Source organism: Elgaria multicarinata, chromosome 10 (genome assembly GCF_023053635.1).
Source record: "Elgaria multicarinata webbii isolate HBS135686 ecotype San Diego chromosome 10, rElgMul1.1.pri, whole genome shotgun sequence".
NCBI lineage: Eukaryota > Metazoa > Chordata > Lepidosauria > Squamata > Anguidae > Elgaria > Elgaria multicarinata.
In genome coordinates, this window is record NC_086180.1 from 74,255,478 (window position 1) to 74,275,975 (window position 20,498).

Consider the following 20,498-nt stretch of genomic DNA (forward strand, 5'->3'; position numbering starts at 1 on the left):
AAAATCACCTGGAGAGGGGGGCAGAGGTCATCCCCCACTGTTGCCCCAAGAGTCCTTGGGAGCGGGTGTTTGCCCACCGAGTTGGGTTTTTTGGCAGGGGAGGGGCCCTTTTTCTTCCCTATTAAAACCAATGGATGAATCACACCATCAGTTTTAATAGAGAGGAGGAAAGCTCCCGGTGAAAATCAGACAGAGTGTGGCAAAGGTCACCCCCTACCAAAGACCCTGTTGCCCCAAGAATCCTTGGTGGGGGAGTCAAATTCATTTTTAAGCAGGGTTTTCCCTCTTCTCTTTTAAAGCGAATGGATGAATAGTTCCACTGGCTTTAATAGAAAATGGAAAGCCCCCTGCTGAAAATTGGCTCAAGGTGGGCTGAAGGTCACCACCTGCAAAGGACCCTGTTGCCCCAAACATCCTTAGTGGCGGGGTGGACGTCACAGGCCCTCCAGCTGTTTTTCAGCAGAGGTGGTTTTCCCCTGTGCACATGAAGTGAGGAATCTGCACCATTCACTCACAGAAGGGTTAAATGGCTTGGTGGGTGCCTCAGCCTGGCCTTGCAGGTGCAAGTGGCATCCACTGGCACTGCATTGGAGAGCCCTGCTGTAAAGGCAGCAGCTTGCTAAAATCCACTCTACAACTATGAATCAAAGTTTTAGATTACAAATGCTAAGGTAGCGATTTTAAAAAGAAAGAAAGAGAGAAGTTGCAATGTTACCTCAACAAATTATGGAAACTGGCAGCTTATATTATATGTTCTTTTTCTCTAAATACATTTAGACTAGGCTAATTAGCAATCAGCAATTTGGCTCTGTTCCATGCAAAGCTAATCCTAGTTATAACAGTGTTACCTGTTGTTGATCTTTTTAAAATGACATAGTCACCTCTGAGAAACACTCATCTAATCTGCTGAAGAGGAGATTCCAGAGAAAAATAGAAATCGAAGTGTAAGGTTTTTTCCTGCAATCATTTCAGATATGAGTACAGACACAGTGCTTAATTTCATTTTTACCCCATGCATCTTATAAGGGGTTCTAGGCCAACTCAGACGTTACACTTATCGAGGGGGTATAATCCCTTTATTAGCCTCCAGAAAAAGGGAGTGGGCTCCTTTTTTCTTGCAGATGAGAGACATCTGGAGGTTTGGGCTGAAATGATATCAGTATTGCGGATGACATTCAGCTCTATCTTTGTTTCCATCTACTTGTCCTGGTGGCTGTGGGTGTTGTGGGATTCTTGAATGAGTATCTGGAGGCAGTTCTGGGGTACCTGAGGGTGAACAAGCTAAGACTTAATCCAGGCATCATGGTTAGGGAACCCGACTACTCTGAATGGAAGTTCACAACTGGTCTCAGATGGGATTGCACTGTTCCTGAAAGACCATGTGCTGTACTGTAACTATAGTTGCCAGAAGTGCTTTATGCTAGCCTTAGGCTGTGTAATGAGGTTGGCAAGGAATCAGGTGTGAACTTACACAGCGTCCTATTTTGAGTACATAGAGACTTGTATAGCCTGACATAGCAGGCAGATTTCAGTTGATTAAGTAGGCTTCTCACACAAGGTAATTTACAGCTTCACGCGTTAACAATCCTGCAGCTGCCTGGCCTTTGCCTAGTTACCTCATCCCTCCAAGATAAGGTGGTTTTGCCCTGTCTCACCGAAAAGCTGAGAAATGTTCCCTTGCATGCTAGAATATTGGGGCCCTTTCTCCAAGGAAGGGGTGGAACTTATCTCCCAACCTGGATGCTTTGAGTAATGTCTAAAAGGTGGGATTGTCTCTTAGCCAGCATGTTTCAAGCTCCTTCTGGAAGGTGGCAGGAAGCTATATAAGCTCATACCAAGAACAAACCTATTTGGTCTCAGTCCAAGGGGAAATATGCACAACCAGCTTGGAGGAACTGAGACCTAAATAAATCAGGAACCCAGAATCAGTATAGGCTGTTATATCAGCTGCAACAATATCTGGTGAGGACAATCCTTGCCTCACTTGCACCAGTGACATCCAGCTTGGTTACTGTAATGCACTCTACACAGGGCTGCCTTTAAAGTCATTCTGGAAACTTCGGCTAGTGCAGAATACAACTGCTTGAGCGTTGGTGGTGGATGAGGAAGTCAGTTCATGTGACACTTATCTTGAATTAGTTGTTCTGGTTGCCAGTGCACTTCTGAGCCCAATTCAAAGTGTTCATTTTAACCTTTAAAGCACTAAATGGTTTGGAACCAAGTTACCTGAAGGACTGCCTTCACCTATATCACCCTCCCCACACTTTAAAATCAGCAACAGAGGCCCTTCTTACCCACCTACCTTTGAGGGCAGTTAAACTGGAAAATACAAGGAAAAGGGCCTTTTCTGCAATGGCCCACACCTCTGGAATTGGTTGCTATCTGGGAGTCTGACTAGCACCATTATTGTAAGCTTGTAGGAAAGCTCTGAAGATCCATCTGGTTTGGGTTTATTTATTTATTTTTGGAGGGGGGTTCTTTTCCTGTGTTATATTGGACTGTTTATCATTTTTAGCTGCAACTGTTTAAGTTTCTAGTTCTGTCTTGACTAGATGTTTGTTATTATTGCCGGTATTTATAGATTTCTGCTGTTTTATTATTTTATGGATTTATATAAAATCCATAAAATAAAAAGCCTTCCCGTTGGAAAGGCTTTTTTTCTTAAAAGTGACCTAGAAATATTTTAAATAAAAATAAATACCTGCATAGCTCCTTCCAGTACTCATACATGAAGATACAACCGTCCACTTATTTGTTGTTGGGTTATAATATTCCACTGTTGCCAAGTTACGGGAACCATCATCTCCTCCAACTACATATAAGAGCCCATTTACAGCACAAACCCCTAATAAAAAATAGAAGTAGTGTGATTGTTTGGTTTCTTAGCTACCCAGACAATATTTGTTGCCAGAGGATGTCAAAAGCAGTCAGCATTAAAGCCCTTTATAGTTTATCCGTCTATGATTCAGTAAATACACAGGCCTTATTTGCTATGGGGGATATGTATGTCTTTCCCCTAAGTTGCATTTGGGGCTAGTGAGTTTTCTCAACATCCAAACTTGCAGCAATTTATCCTGTCCATTGCTGTTCAGTTGATGAGGAATTTGGGTGCAGGAGTCTTAGCTTATATTAGATAATGTTTGATTTCTCAGTAATCAAAACCAGATCCTTTCCTTCCTGAAAGCCAGTGTCTGCTCTCTTTTTAAAATTATATGAAAAAATCATGTATTTACCTGCATTTCTCCTACACATATTCATATCTGCAACCTGCTTCCACGTTTTGAGGGTTGGATCATACACTTCAACACTTTTCCTAACTAAAGGACCATCATGACCCCCAACTGCATACAATAAATTGTTCAAGACACCGACACCTGCAAGGAGAAAATGTAAAAATCAGTTAACATGAATTTCAGGGGAAAAACTGCACAAATATCCACTTCTGAAGTACTATGATGTTCAACAAACCTTGGGAATTGGGGTTGTGTGGAAATCACATGAGAAATATGTTCAGTTACAACAGAAATCATACAAATATTAAGTTTCACATTGACAAACACCAATACCATTCCTATAGTACTTTGAGTGTTCAAAGTGACTGCACACATTTTTCAGTAATCCTTAGAACAAACCTAAAAGGTGGTTCAGTATTTTTATCTCCATACTGTCGATGAAACAATGAAGGTGAGAGGGTGAGGCTTGCTAGTGAGTTTGTGAAAGGAGTGAGCTTTGAACCAATGACTTTTTGGTTCGCAGAAGATTCTTAGCCACGATCCTACAGTCGTTCTTGGACCTTCTATATTCTACCAAGCTGTTAACTTGGTACAGCTCACAGAATGAAAGTACTATAGGCGCCTACAACAGATTATTCAAGCCAAGAAAAAGTAGCTTAACAAGGTTAAAAAGGCAGTGGAGGCAAACTCTTTCAGAAACCGGGTATTCACCAAACTGCAGAATGAAAGAGAGGTATACCCTGGCCTTTGCCACCAGTCAGCAGAGCAAGGGCCACTGGGAAGTTGCACCCGTGCCTCCCATGAACAACATCATGGCAAGGTGGAGACTAACCAGGCTCTATCATTGAGAGCCAGTGTGGTGTAGTGGCTATGGTGTTGGACTGGGAGTCAGGAGATCCGGGTTCTAGTCCCCACTTGGCCATGGAAACCCACTGGGTGACTTTGGGCCAGTCACAGACTCTCAGCCCAACCTACCTCACAGAGTTGTTGTTGTGAGGATAACATGGAGAGAAGGATAACATGGAGAGGAGGAGGATTATGTATGCCACCTTGGGTTCCTTGGAGGAAAAAAGGAGTGATATTAATGTAATAAATAAATAAATAAATATCGTTCCTCAAATGAACGAACAACTGCTCCAATGCTTGCTTACCTCTTCCCTCCCCATTCCTTCCACCACCACCCTGTACTGTGAATAATAGATTGGCCTGGTTCAGCCAACGCACTAAACCATGTTGCTTAACCACAAAATGGTTAAGGAAATGCTAACCATTTTGTGGTTAAGCAGCACGGTTTAGCGTGTTGTCTGAACCAGGCCATTGTGAACCAGCAGGAAGGTGTAAGGAAGGGTTAATGTTACTGGGAATGGTTCATCTTTTAATATGTTAAATTTTATTATTATGGTCCTAGGAATTGGGAGATAAGCGGCCAGCTGCATGGGGGCGTTCTGGCACATCCTGGAACTGCTTGAGGCAAGGCCCGGCCGGCCTTGAGAGAAAATTTACATCTCAAGCGGAGGTGTGAAAGATCTTCGTAGGGAAAGCCGAGGGGAGGGGGGAAGGAGCGAGGAAAAAGAAACTATAAAGGCTATTTTTGGGGAGGGGGGTTGGTCTGAGCTGGGTGACTTCAAGGCTGGTGATGTATGAGTTGCAACTTAGTTTCTGGCTTGCTTTTTCTGGGTTCTTATATATATGCATGTTTTAGAGTTTTAGTATGCTAATCCCATGTAAATGCAGGTTGCTTACCTGTAACTGTAGTTCTTCGAGTGGTCATCTATGCATTCACACATATGGGCTTTGCGCCTGCGCAGAGACCAGACAGGAACCTTCTATAGCTGAGTGGAACGTTTTTGGTGGGAACCCCTCCCCCATGCTACCACGCACGTCCATGGGGTTCCCGCCCTTACCTCAGTTTACAGGAGTCCACATTGTGCCCCCATAAACATGAGTGTAATTTCAATAAAGTACATTCCACGTATAACTGTGTCATTTGTAAGTCTCACACCACCAAGTGGGGATGGTGGGTGGGTTGTGTGAATGCATAGATGACCACTCGAAGAACTACAGTTACAGGTAAGCAAACTGCATTTCTTCTTCGTGGTCTCTATGCATCACACATATGGGCGAGTAGCAAGCTGACATATCTTTGGAGGTGGGTTGGTGCATCATCTGAAGATCTCCGAGAGCACTGTCCTTCCAAACGAGCAGTCGTGCCTAGCACGGGTGTCCAAACTGTAGTGCCTAACAAACATGGATGGAGTGGACCACGTTGCAGCTCTACAGACTTCTGTCAAGGGAACACCTCTGCTGAAGGCAACAGATGTTGCGACAGCTCTGGTAGAATGAGCTGTCACAGGTTTCACAAGCTCTAGTTTAGAGATAGAGTAAGCAAGTTCAATTGTCTCTACAATCCAGCGTGACAGCTGCTGGCATGAAACAGGGAGTCCCTTATAAGGCTCACCATAACAAATAAACAATTGCTTTGTTTTCCTAAAACTCTCTGTCCTAGCCTTGTAAAAGGCAAGAGCTCTCCTTACATCAAGTGTATGTAAAGAAAACTCAACCGGTGTTGTTGGATTCGGAAAGAAAGCTGGTAGAGTGATATATTGGGACAGATGAAAGGTTGACACTACCTTAGGCAAGAAGGCCGGGTCTGTGCGTAACACAACCTTATCTTTGTGAAAGATAGTGTAAGGAGCATCTATCCTGAGAGCTCTAAGCTCACTTGCACGTCTAGCAGAAGTGATGGCTACTAAAAAGACAGTCTTGAATGTTAGAAGCCTAAGGTCAGATAAGGCCATGGGCTCGAAGGGCTTCTTTGTCAATGCCTGTAACACCACTGATAGGCTCCATGATGGAACGATACTCTTTACTGTCGGTATCATATTTTTAATCCCCTTTAAAAATTTCCTCGATGTTGGATGTACAAAAGGTGTAAAACCATCCATGCCTCGATGAAAAGACGTAATAGCCGCTAAGTGAACTCTGATGGAAGTGAGTTCGAGTCCCTGCTGATAAAATGCCAATAGGTATTTGAGAATCAATGACAAAGGGCAAGATTCAGGTGCTTGATCGTTTTCCAAGGCAAAAGTTTGAAATCTCTGCCACTTTGCCGCGTAAGATTTTCTCGTTGAAGGCTTTAGTGATGCCAACAATATATGGTCTACAGTTAAATCCTTGGTATGAGAGGAGGAATGGATGATATTCTCCATGCCGTCATCTTGAGGGTTGACAGGTTTGCGTGTCGAACCCTGCCCTGGTGTCGAGACAACAGTGTCGGTATCGGCGGGAGTCTGATGTAATTCCCGTCCGACAGTCGAAGGGCTTGGGAGAACCACGTCTGTCGAGGCCACCACGGTGTGATAAGGATGCAGTCCGACCTGTCCGACTGGATTTTGGCCAGCACCTTCGTCAACAGTGGAAACAGAGGAAAGATGTAAAGAAGATTTCCTTTCCAGGTTCTGGTGAAAGCATCTCCTAGCGAGTGCTTTCCTCTTCCTGCTCTGCTGCAGAACCTGGAACAAGCTGCGTTTTCTTCGGTAGCGAAGACATCGACAGCAGGGAGGCTCCAGTACCGAAAGAGAACGTCTCTTACTTCGGTATCGAGCCCCCATTCGTGGTCGACGTGGAAAGACCTGCTGAGGACGTCCGCGATGATGTTTTCCTTGCCTGCTACATGGATCGCCGTCAGGTGAGTATTTCTCTTTATGCACCAGTTCCAAATCCTGAGTGCCGATCGATTCAGAGGATGAGACCTTGTCCCACCTTGTCTGTTGATGTACGCCACTACCGTGGTGTTGTCCGTCGCGATCAGGACGTTTCGGCCCTCGATCATTTGTGAAAAAGTTTTTATTGCATTCTCCACCGCTAGCAGTTCTAGGTGGTTGATATGATGTTCCCTCTGGGAAGGAGGCCAACGGCCCTGAGCTGTGAGGGAGTCGCAGTGTGCTCCCCATCCGATCAACGATGCATCCGTCGTGATCGTTACCGAAGGAGTTTCTTGCTGGAAGGGAACTCCTAGGAGCGTTGACATTGAAAACCACCATTTCAGAGATGCCCTTACTTGCGTCGGGATCGACAGGTAAGTTCGCCGGGCATCGTGTCGAAGATCGAAAGTTCTTAAAAACCAGGCTTGCAATATTCTCATTCTGAGTCTTGCAAACCTGATGACTGCAGTTGTAGCTGCCATCAAGCCTAATAGCCTCTGAATTGTCCATGCCGAGACCTTTCGGCAGCTCTCGGTAGCGATGGCTAACTCTTGAAGGGTGCTTGCTCTGGTCGAGGGCAGGTATGCTCTCCCATCCCGAGACGATAGGGTTACCCCTATGAAGTCCAGCTTCTGATGTGGGGTCAAGATGGATTTCTCCTCGTTGACCCACAGACCCAACGAGACCAACAGGTTGAGGGTGGTTGAAATGTCCGCTACCAGATCTTTTTTTGGGACCGTGAAGTATCGGGAGAAAAACCCCTGGTTGAGTTCCTCTGCGGGTACTGGAGAGATGGCTCCTTTCGCTAGGAGGGTCTGTACCTCGAGAAGCAGAGGAGGGGATGGCGCTGTTACTTTCACCCCCGAAGAAGGAGGAAGGACATCGAGCTCGATGGCATACCCCGAGTTGATGATAGTGAGCACCCAGGAGTCCGATGTTATTGACTCCCATTGATGGTAATGTGGTGCTAGGCGGTTCGCAAAGGGAGGTGGATCTGGGATAAAGGAGTCAAACCCGCTGCTTCTTAGAGAAGTCGGGCTGACGTTTGCTTTGGAGCTGTTGTTGCTGCTGCCTCTGCTGACCTTTTGCTGTCGACAATTGTTGCCTGGCTATGGCTGAAGCTTCACTCTGGAAAACTCGTGCCAGCTCTTTTTTGTCCTCTGGGAGATGTTCACATAGTGATCCTATTTTCTCCCAGAGGAAGAGCTGGTATCGTGCCATGGTAGCCTCGTAGGCTGATGCCCTGATGCCCAAAGAGGCAGAGGAGTAAATCCTCCTGCCCGTATGGTCCAACTTTCTGCCTTCTCTGTCCACGGGTGCAGAATGTGCCTTCTGTGAGTGGCCTTGAGCCGACTCCACTACGATTGAATTAGGTTTGGGATGTTGGACCAGAAACTGTACATCTTCCTCTTGGACTCGATAGAGGGTCTCTAGCCTTTTCGATGTGGCTTGAGTCATAGCCGGTGTTTTCCAAGATAATTGAGCCGTTTGCTTTAAAGCATGTGGAATAGGGATGGCAAGTCGTTGGTTGGTTGTGGACTGGAAAACGTCGTAGATTGGATCGACGACCGATTCATCCATTTGCTGGATCTCCAGTCCTAATGCCTGAGCCATTCTAAGCATATGGTCAAAAAATCTGACCATATCGTCGGAAGGGGAAGAAGGGTCCTTGTCATGAACCTCATCTTCTGGTGAAGGCATCGATGGAGTAGCCGACAACCCCGACTCAGAATCCGATGGGTAATTATCCTCAGGCAAGGATACTGTAACCACCTGGAAGTCTACATGCTCCGTCGGTACCGTGGTAACCGCGGCAGTCGATGCCGATGGCTGCGTACGGTGTCGAGGCGTTGACACCGTGGACGTTTGGTGGGCGGGCGGTGGAGGCAGCGGTAGATGACACATCCTCATAGGCGGAGGGTGCGCATAATATTCTTCTTGAGGGTACTGGTGGTCACCCTGGAAGTATCGTTGTGGGCGATATCGATCCCATACATAGTCGCCACATACTGATTGGGGATAAGAGTATTGAAAAGCTCCTTCCCATTGACGCCTTAGAGTGTGCCTTGGCAAAGGCGGTAGAGGGATTAGTCCCTGAACTTCTTGCAGCCTGGCAGGCTCTCGGAAAGAGGCCGCTGAAGCCGAATCCCGCAACTCGCCCTCCGATAGACTGGGAGGATGTGTCGGTACCGTAGCCATCGGTACCGACTGGGATCTCGATACCGAGGGAGGCCTCGGTATCGAAGCGGTCGGTATGGCAGGAGGAGTAGAGTGACTCCTAGCCAGTTCCGCCGTGCGGGATGACCCTAACGAGGGTTTTTCCGCGTCTCGCTTCTTCTTCTTCTTCTCCATTTCAGAAGAAGATTTGGGAGTCCGGGCCTTTTTGGAGATTTTCCTGGCCGCGGAACTCGCCAGTGACCGTCCAGGCGTTAGGGGTATCTGAGCCCTATTAGCCGCTCTGGAATGTTCAGGCACCTCAGTGCAACGGACTTACTGGCTGCCATTTGTCCAGGCGTTAGGGGTATCTGAGCCCTATTAGCCGCTCTGGAATGTACTGGCACATCAGTGCAACGGTCATCAACGGACTTACTGGCTGCCGTTTGTCCAGGCGTTAGGGGTATCTGAGCCCTATTAGCCGCTCTGGAATGTTCAGGCACCTCAGTGCAACAGTCATCAACGGACTTACTGGCTGCCGTTTGTCTAGGCGTTAGGGGTATCTGAGCCCTATTAGCCGCTCTGGAATGTTCAGGCACCTCAGTGCAACGGTCATCAACGGACTTACTGGCTGCCGTTTTGTGCATCCTCGAAGATTCAGCCAAGACTCAACTTTATGGCCTTCACCTAGGCACAGACGCACAGGGAGTGCCCGTCAGTTGGAGGGAGCTTAGCTCCACATTTCACACACTTGCGAAATGGGGCCTTAACTGCCATACGGCTAAGCGCCGCGATCGAAATCGCTGAGGAAAATCTAACTACTAAAAATAAATATATATATTTTTTAGATAGAATAGAAGAAAAGATGTTAAGAAGTGAGAAATAAGCGAAAAGAGGAAAGATTTAAAGTAAAGGATTTTAAAGAGAAAACGCTAAGAGGTTTGGTTCTATGGTCTAAGCACAATGGCGGACGACGAAATGAGGTAAGGGCGGGAACCCCATGGACGTGCGCGGTAGCGTGGGGGAGGGGTTCCCACCAAAAACGTTCCACTCAGCTATAGAAGGTTCCGGCCTGGTCTCTGCGCAGGCGCAAAGCCCATATGTGTGATGCATAGAGACCACGAAGAAGAACCAACCACTTATTCTGGAATAAATTTTGGTCTTAAACCTCTAAATTGAGAGCTGTGTGTGTGTTTGTTCTGGGGATCTGTGCAAAATCCAGTGGAAAAACCAGCTTCGCTGGGGCGTGCTTCTTTACAGAAGGAACTTGCCTTATCTTTTAATATCAATCCAGCACTTAAAACTTCCCACACATGCATTGGCGTGCAGACAACAGGTTCAACTGAACCCCTAATGTGCTGCTAAGCCCCGCCCACTCTTCAAACATGTTTGGGCAAGCCTCTCTTCCAGGGCAATCAACTGAGGAGGAACGAGGTAACCTCCAAATCTCAAGCCCAGGAAACTTCCCATTGCAGTGTGTGTGTGGGGAAAACGCGGGCCAAAGGCGGCTATGCAGAGCTCGACTGCGGGGAAACTGAGCCGCGGCTGCCCCTGCCTTCTTTCTCCTGCTCGCTCCTCCTCGTGTGCGCAAGTGTGGCGGGCAGGGCAGCACCTCCTTTCCTGCTGCTGAGGGAGGAGGAAGGGGGCTCTGGGCGAGCACGCTCTACCTGGCCGCCAGGCAGGTGCAAGCAGCGCTGCCTGCCCGCGCGTCTCTCTCTGTGTCTAGCCCTACTCAGAAGCAAGCAGGACAAGACTTCTGAATTACTCCAACACTTTTAAAGAGCATCCCAAATTCAAAGTCTCTGCATGTCTACTCACAAGTAAGCAGTTCTCTGGTCTGTAAAATGCACATCTTAATTCTGTGCAGCAGCTCTCTTGCCCGCAAAAGCCACTGCTCAAAATCTTTGCAATTATCCCATTCTTTGCAGGATATTTAAAGGTTAAATGCTTTTAAATATCCTCTTATCCCCAATCAGTGATCAGAGTTAACAGCAAAAGAAGCTTGCTTTTGCACAGGGATGGAAACCCCCAGGGGCTGCATCCAGCCTGTGGGCTGGAGGTTCTCCATTCATTTTCTATGGGGACAGGCCCTGCCATTGTCTAATCCAGTGTGGCATAGTGGTTTGAGTGTTGGACTGGGACTTGCCAGATCCAGGTTCTAGTGCCCACTTGGCCATTGAAACCCACTGGGTGACTTTGGGCCAGTCACAGTCTCTCAGCCTAACCCACCTAGTTGCAGGAAAACAAGCTCAGGGCTCCCACTGATTCTGCATTATGGTGAGTTGTATAATTATTTCATTATATATTACAATGTAATAATAATAGAAATAAAGTGCACAATAAATGTAATGTGCATGAATCATCCCAAAACCATCCCCTCAACCTCCCCCCCCAAATCCGTGGAAAAATTGTCTTCCACAAAACCTGTCCCTGGTGCCAAAAAGTTTGTTGACTATCAGGTCTGTAAATTCCCCCCTCAACAATTTAAAAATCCAAATCCCTGACTTGATTTCCCCCCTTCCATTCCTTGCATCTGAGTTCTGGACTCCATTACATTTATTTTCCCCTTAGAAATAAAATAGAAGAAACTATAAATAAATAAATTCATACCCCTTTCATAAAATGACAAAGAGTTCAGCACACTGAAGCAGTGATACAAATCACAGAACTACTTTAAATTTTCCTAAGGTTTTCCAACAAATTCACTGATTATTATTTTTATTTAACTATTAGCTCTTGTGCCAATAGGCATGGTGGGTAGGGTGACCATATGAAAAGGAGGACAAGGTTCCTGTATCTTTAACAGTTGCATAGAAAAGGGAATTTCAGCAGGTGTCATTTGTATATATGGAGAACCTGGTGAAATTCCATCTTCATCACAGCAGTTAAAGTGCAGGAACTATACTAGAGTGACTAGATTTAAAAGAGGGCAGGGCACCTGCAGCTTTAACTGTTGTGATGAAGAGGGAATTTCACCAGGTTCCCCATATATACAAATGACACCTGCTGAAATTCCCTTTTCAATACAACTGTTAGAGATATAGGAGCCCTGTCCTCCTTTTCATATGGTCAGCCTAATGGTGGGGTGTGGGATGGAGAAGGGTTTTTCACTTCTCCTGTAATTGTTAGTTATTTCTTATCATCCACCTGCAGTTTCTCTAGACTGAAAGCCCAAAGAAAAATTGTTAAAAGTAACAAAGACATTCCCATTAAGGTATTTCCATTGGAGTTCTACTGATGGTAAATTTGACCAGCAAAATATCTCAACCTAGCCCAATATGAGCGAGATTTCCCAAAACTTTTGCTGGGTGGGATCAGGAATTTTGAGTCATGAAGGAAATTCTTTCCCAACATAGATATAGATTGTTGTTTTTAGTCATCCTCAGTGGTATGTGGTTTGGCTCGCTTGCTTGAGTAGTGCAAAGGAAGAAGTGGAACTCTAGTTGGTGCTAGAAAACAGTAATTCATTTTTAAATAATGCATTTTGACCCATAGACCTTCCTCTCCAATTTGTTTGATATAATTGGGATGTTGTATATTTTGAAACAACTGCTGATAACTGTTCATCCTTCTTAAAAAAATCGTTTTAAAAAATTAACAGTGTTTATCACCATCTCTCTTTTCTTACGAGTGGTGGTCTTTCTAGATGAACATGATGGGCTTTACCAGCTCATGCTGTCTTTTACTGATTCAGAAATTTCCTGACTATTGAATATGTTTTAAGTGTGACAGCTTTCCTGATATTGGTGTGGATGCATTTTAAGAACATACGAAGTGCCATGCTGGATCAGACCAAGAGTCCATCTAGTCCAGCACTCTGTTCACACAGTGGCCAACCAGCCATCGGCCAGGGATGAACAAGCAGGACATGGTGCAACAGCACCCTCCCACCCATGTTCCCCAGCAACTGGTGCACACAGGCTTACTGCCTTGAATACTGGAGATAGCACACAACCATCAGCCATTGATAGCCTTTGCCTCCAGGAACTTATCCTACCTCCTTTTAAAGCCATCCAGATTGGTGGCCATCACCACATCCTGTGGTAGTGAGTTCCATAACTTAACTATGTGTTGTGTGAAGAAGTCCTTCCTTCATGAAACCAATTAGTAGGCCTAATTTCTGAATGTTTTCTGTAAAAGAATAAAAAAAATATGATGTGTTGCTGGTGACTAAAGGAATACATGTAACTTTCCCCTATTGCCATAGTTCTTTAACTTCCATAGCCAGTGGTGTTAATTTCAGATACATTGAATGTCTCCCGTTCTTTATTTCAGTGATTTTAACATTAAGATGTTATATGGAACAGGTTTGTCTTAATTATGTGCTGTGAAACCCTTTTAAAAAAATCCCTGGCCGAACCACCTAATGAAATGTGCTGCGCACGCCTATGCACACATGAAGTACTTTATGAACAACAACCCTAACCGAACCTGCTAAGACTGAGGCTGTAACACATTTACCTAAGAATAAACCCCAATGAATTCAATGGGGCTTAATTCTGAGCAAACAAACTAGCAGGATAAAATTGAGCAATGATATTGAAAGATTTTAAATTGCTGAAAAATTCTTTTCTTTTTAGACATCAGAAAACCCTTGTTTGTATATGAAAATGATCCTAGGGCTTATATGCAATCCAGGGACATGCACACAAAAGAACTATTGGCAAGTCACCTGCTGAATCAGAAGTTGCTTTAAAAAAACAGCATATGTGGAGGAAGCTTGAAAGTTTGTCGCTGAAACTTTCTGACAGAAATGCTTAAATAAGTTTTTTTTTAAAAAAAAAAATTTTTTTTTGGACAAGTAGCTCTTATATCAAAACTAAAATTGCTTTGAAAAGGCAGGGAAATTTAAGCAGCAGTTCAAAGATTAGCTTCAGAAAATTACAAATGGGGAAATACTATGTCACTTGTGTGTATTTCCTGCTTGAAATCCAAATGTAGTATTTATAAACTGCAACCCAGAGAGTTACAAGTGTAAAAGTCCCTTAAAAATTAAGAAGGTACTTATATCTTGAGTATTGCATCCAGTTCTGGGCAATGCACTTCAAGAAGGATGCAGACAAGCTGGAGCATGTTCAGAGAAGGACAACGAGGATGATCAGGGGTCTGGAAACAAAGCCCTATGAAGAGAGACTGAAAGAACTGGCAATGTTTAGCCTGAAGAAGAGAAGATTGAGGGGAGACATGATAGCACTCTTCAAATACTTGAAAGGTTGTCACACAGAGGAGGGCCAGGATCTCTTCTTGATCATCCCAGCGTGCAGGACATGGAATAATGGACTTAAGTTCCAGGAAGTCAGATTCCGGCTAGGCATCAGGAAAAACTTCCTGTTAGAGCAGTACGACAATAGAGCCAGTTACCTAGGGAGGTTGTGGACTCTCCCACACCAGAGGCATTCAAGAGGCAGCTGGACAACCATCTGTCAGGTATTCTTTAGGGTGGATTCCTGCATGGAGCAGGGGGTTGGACTCGGTGGCCTTATAGGCCCCTTCCAACTCTGCTATTCTATGTTTCTATGATTCTGTGTTTCTCCGATTTTTTCCCTGGGAAACTTCAGAAGAGGGTGTGGGTCTTCTATAATTCTATGATTCTATATACTTCACTTACTCTGAATTGCAGACAGCTACAAAGATGGTAACAATTTCAAGTAGACCCAGCAACTTTGTTGGGTACATCATACTATAAGAGTTAGCAATATCCATATACTGATGATCTACACCAGGGGACTGGTTTAGGGCCCCTATATGTGACAGCAGCAGATCTTTAGCTTTCACGCTTACCTTCCTCGCCTCCAGAATTGTAACACTTGAACTGTGAGATACCATGAGATCTCCTTGATCCTGCAACTCAAACTTGGATTTCAAAATTCATCTGGATCAGGGAGACCACACATTCAAATAAATACAATTATTTCCTGGTTCAGGACTTATGTAGATGCAGTGTGGTGGAGGAGGCACGTGCAGACAAGAGACCTGCTCACAAACCGGTTATATGTCTATACGATCAAAGTGGTGTAGTATAATCTGCTCCCCACTGGAGGTTTTAAGAGAGAGACATTTGCAACTCGTGGAACAAAACTGACACCACACCTGAGTATCAAAGACCGCCAAGGTGTGATGCATTCATCTGCTTGCACATTTTTTCATGACACAGGTTCTTAACATAAGCTCTCATTTAAGTTTTGCTTGCTTACCTGCTCCACTACGCCTGGTGCCCATTTCTGAAACGTAGGTCCATTCATGTGAATTATAGTTATAGCATTCCACTGTACTAAGGCACTGGCGTGATGCACCATCATAGCCACCAACTGCATACAGCACACCTAGAAGTAAGATTAGCAAATTATGTCTATGTACATACACACGTAGGTAGATTGTCACAATATATTATAGGTCTTCTGTAAACAGCACTGCGGATTGCATTAAAGAAACATTTATATATGGAGATGATTTAAGTGGCTGGTTTTGATCAGAAAGCAGATGCTCTCATGTAAAGTAGTCAAGGAAGCAATGCAATTTGACTGATGCTCTGCTTAAATGAAACATTGGAAAACCATTTACAGGAGACAGTTGCACGTAATGCTTTCTGCTAAACAGCTTTCACAATATTGTAAGCAATTTGTTATTACAATCTCACAAGCAAGAGTTTGCATCTACTAGATTAAGGGTACAATCTTATGGTCCCTAGATTTATTTATTTATTTATTTATTTATTTATTACATTTTTATACCGCCCAATAGCCGAAGCTCTCTGGGCGGTTCACAAAAATTAAAACCACAGTAAAACACCCAACAGGTTAAAACACAATTACGAAATACAGTATAAAAAGCACAACCAGGATAAAACCATACAGCAAAGTTGATATAAGATTAAAATACAGAGTTAAAACAGTAAAATTTAAATTTAAGTTAAAATTAAGTGTTAAAATACTGAGTGAATAAAAAGGTCTTCAGCTGGCGACGAAAGCAGTACAGTGTAGGTGCCAGGCGGACCTCTCTGGGGAGCTCGTTCCACAACCGGGGTGCCACAGCGGAGAAAGCCCTCCTCCTAGTCGATATTGTCTGAGAGCTGATAGGATACTGGGGATTTTCACTGAAGACAGAGCTATGACGTCAGAGGTGAAAACCTCCACTCAGATCTTCACACCTACCTCCTCCCAGCCACTGCAGAAAGGTCTAGGGTGGCTCCTCTTCCAAGATGGGTGTCACAACCTTATTATTTATTTATTTATTTATATAGCACCAACAATGTACTTGGTGCTGTACAAAATATACAAATAAAACAGCAATACCCTGCCTAGAGGCTTACAATCTAAAATCACATTAAAACATATGAAGGGGGAGGAAGGGGTTCACAAAGCAGAAATAAGAGAATAATCATAGTAATAAGAACAGTAGCTATTGAAAAGCTATTGAAAACGAATGAGTTTTCAAACGTGTTTTAAAATCTACAATGGAACTCGTGGTATGTAGTTGCTCTGGAAGAGCATTCCAAGCAAACGGGGCAGCCAGAGAGAATGGGCGAAGCCGGGCAAGAAAGATAGAAACTCTTGGGTGGGAGAGCAACATAACATTTGAAGAACGGAGGGTACGAGGGGGATGGTAAAGTGAATTGAGAGAGGAAAGATAAGAAGGTGCAAGACCATGACACGCTTTGAATGTCAGCAAAAGAAGCTTATACTGAATTCTATATGGGATCGGAAGCCAATGAAGAGATTTCATCAAAGGAGAAACATGGTCAAACATGTCAAACATGGTCAAAGGAGAAACATGGTCAAACACCTTAAACGAATCTGGGGAGGGGCCAGGATATGCTGTATTCTTTAGCTTCTCCAGTCCCCACCAGCCCAACTCCACTAAATGAACTCAGAGGCCCATCTACTGGGAAAAAATTAAAGCATGGATGGAGAGGCATAAATTATCTCTGGCACTCCTCTCGAAGCAGTCTGGTAAGAATCTCAGTCATCCATCTAGTGGGATGGATGACTGAGATGGGATTTTGCCCTAAGTTATGTTACTTTTATCTGTACATAAACAAAACAGCAATGATTGCTTATATGTAGATTATACTCTAGGGAATTGTTATAGAATTGACATTTGTATTTGTTGCTGGAATTCTACATTAGCAAGCTTTATTTTATGTTTCCCCCCACAACCCAGCTTTTATTATGGGAATGACAAGAAATGCTTGCTTATGCAATAATGACAGTTCTCTTATATTAGAAGCCCCAAATAACCATTTTTTCAGGCTGTGAAAAGCTAATGGTAAACTAACAGCATAGTTGAGAAGCTTGTCTTGTCTCCAATTTAAATTAGAACTGTTATTTTTGTTCTATTCTACTTTTTTTAATGGAAATGTTTGTTTCGTTTTTATACTGTGATATATGGTATAATGTCCCCGTCCCCGTCCACCCCCCCCGCCACCCAAATACAATATCTATAAATGTGATCTTCAGTATGAGAAACTAATAATGGAATCCTTTAGCTGCCGAAACAGGTTACACAAATATTTGCACATTACAGGGCTAGCATTTACCACGTTTTTTTTTTAAAATAGAACTATTCCTGGAGTTCTGAAGACTTAGAAAAACCACAAACTAAATCAGACATTCCTCCCTTCAGTTTACGTAACTAAGTTTGTCAGTTTTGATACTCAAAACTTTAAAATAATGCTTGGTGGAAGCAAGGCTGTCCAGTTGCTGGCGGGTGAGTTACACAATGTAAATCATTAATACATTTCAAAGTTTTTAAGTTGTTAATTTTCATTTACTCAAGAAAACCTTATGAAACCTGAGAAGCTATTTCAAGAGGTACTATTTAGCAGTACCATTCTAATTGTTCCTAGTCACAAGGAAAGGGGAAAAAATAAGGTGAATAGGAAATTCATGAAGATCACAGCAGAGGGCACCCCTGAGCCTGATACGGCTTTTAAGGATGGGATTCATGAAATTATTAGTTGGGATATAAGGGAATTTCAATTTGCTTCACTTTTTACTTGATTTTTTTTACCCTATTTGCACCTATGAATGCGAGCACATTTTTGGGGGGAGGGGGAGCTTGCCTATTCCTGTACTTGTGCTGTTTGAAAAATACACACTTTTAAAAATGTGCACTTTAAAAAACGCACATTTCTTAAAAAATATGAATTTTCACATTTTAGTCTATGGCTGGAAAGTGCATATTTGGGGGCACATTTTCAAAAAAAGCCACCCTAAAATACACATTTTTCATTTTTGATCAAAATAAAAATGGATTGCAATTGAACACAGGAGCAAGATGATCTGAACTTCAAGCTTCATGGAATCTTGGTGATCTCAAACATCATTGATTCTCCCATCCCAAATTATTATTCAACTTTGCAAAGATATGATGATTTAGGATTTAAGAATTTAAGCTTGTGAAGATAACCATCTTTGAAGACACTCTAGAAACTTCAGATAGAACAAAATATGGTGGCAAGTGTATTGACTGGAACTGGATGTTACAAGTAACAGACCAAGTCCATCATGCCTGGCTGTGAGATGGAGTGGAAATGATTCACCCATCTGACTAAACATATTTCTCATACCTGAACAGGTGTGTCTGAGACTCACCTGACCAATACAGAAAACTGTGCTTATATGGACACAGTGTTCCATATTAATTTAGTATTTTGGGCTTTGCAAATTATTACATTTTATGGATGGTTGTTCCTGAAGCATCCTTCAAGCCAGAAAAAATAAAATGGTACCATAGACACCCACACCCACTCACCCAACAAGATTAAAGAACAACAAAACTTGACAATGATGAAAAATGCAAGACACATCACCATATACAATAGAATTAGGATGTTAGAAGCACAACAGAAAGAGTGGCTAGCATATTCTTCATAAAATTAAATTTTAAGTTCTTATTCCTGTTAACCAACAAAACAGCTGTCATTGAGATCTTATATTTTCCTAATTGGCAAGCATGGTTGGCAGAGCACAAACAATGATGTCTGGTAGACTTTTTGTTCTCCCAGGATCACTCTGCTCAACCATGTCAAAATCTTAGTATGTATAACATTCTACCTAACCTTAGCTCAGGTTCTTTATCTTAAACAAACATCTAAGCAGCTTGAGTCAAAGACCCAGTCATAATTCCAGCACCCAACTTCAAGAGGGCCTCTCCCTAACACAGCCACAGCTTACATCTGATTTCAGAAATACCTTTGTAAAGATCATTCTCCTCCTGAATTAAGAAGATTTCCTCTTTTTTCCTGAAGAATTCACTTAGCCCTTACGGGTAACTCCCTTGCCCCGGTTCCAAGAAATGCTGGTTTCAAGCTATAATGCTCTTCACAACTTAGGGCACAGTAACTGAAAGACCACACCTTCCCGTATGTTCTGAGATGTTCTGAGAACACATGTTCTCAGAACACATGTTCTGAGATCATCAGAGGCCCTACTCAGAGTGCTCCTGCATACTAAGATTCAGCAGGTGTCTACACGTGAGCAAGCCTTTTCAGTGGTAGCCCCAATTGTGGAATGCTTTCCCCAGAGAAATCCATGTGGTGCCTACTTGGTTGATTTTTCAGCACCAGACAAAGGCCTTTTTATTCTCTCAGGGCTTTTTATTTGCTAGACTGTCACTCTACTGCCCAGATGTACATTAAAAGTTACATCTTAAAGCTGTTTTTAGCACCGTGGATATTTTTACTTTAGTCTTTGCTATTTTAAACTATACTTGTGGCTGCTTTTAGTCCCCGCCCCTCTTATTTAACTGGATTTTATTTATATCTGTCGCCTATGGGCCTGCTCACCAGCTGAGTAAATAAAAGAAAGCAAGAACAATAAATCACATAGACAGCAAACTCAACTCAGCCCTGAGAGGAGACCTTACCTCCAACTACACCTACACCAACACTGCTTCTCCTTGTGTTCATTGGAGTCACATGAAACCATTCATTAGTCTTCATATTATAAGCTTCTACTGAGGATAAACCTGTAATAGAGCGGTACACAAAGCTAGGAAGAATGAAGGTATTACTTGGTCTAGTTTTCTGGACAATCAATAGGAATCATGAACTCTTTCCTATTCATGGAATAAACAAATATTGTGTAACTACTACCAGATATGATAGTAACATTAGCTTGCTGGTCTTATTAAGTTGAAATATTCTGTGCCTGCACACATAGAAGAACTCATGAAAAACATATTCTTATATATGTTTAAGAATAATGTGAAATGGCTTGCCGGGACGGATTTGTCAACTTAACAGTCTTCCGGAATTTAAGAAAGCCATAAAGACTGATCTCTTCTGACAGGCGTACCTAGTTCAATTTTAAGATGCCTTTTTAATAATGTGCTGCTTTTAATAATGTATTAGTTTTAAATGTTTTAATTAGTTATATGTATTTTATGTTGTTTGCATTTGTGTTGT

The 20,498-nt window shown here is 43.2% G+C and overlaps 1 protein-coding gene across 1 annotated transcript in view; it reads right to left on the minus strand.

Moving 5' to 3' along the window:
• KLHL2 (kelch like family member 2) overlaps positions 1-20,498 on the minus strand; it is a 62,173-nt gene that overhangs the window by 1,455 nt on the left and 40,220 nt on the right. Inside the window, exons 11-14 of the mRNA XM_063136387.1 lie at positions 19,958-20,059; positions 15,286-15,414; positions 3,234-3,374; positions 2,702-2,845 (exon numbers count right to left, since the gene is read on the minus strand). Of these exons, the coding sequence (XP_062992457.1) occupies positions 2,702-2,845; positions 3,234-3,374; positions 15,286-15,414; positions 19,958-20,059 (516 nt within the window). The remainder of the gene's footprint in view (positions 1-2,701; positions 2,846-3,233; positions 3,375-15,285; positions 15,415-19,957; positions 20,060-20,498) is intronic.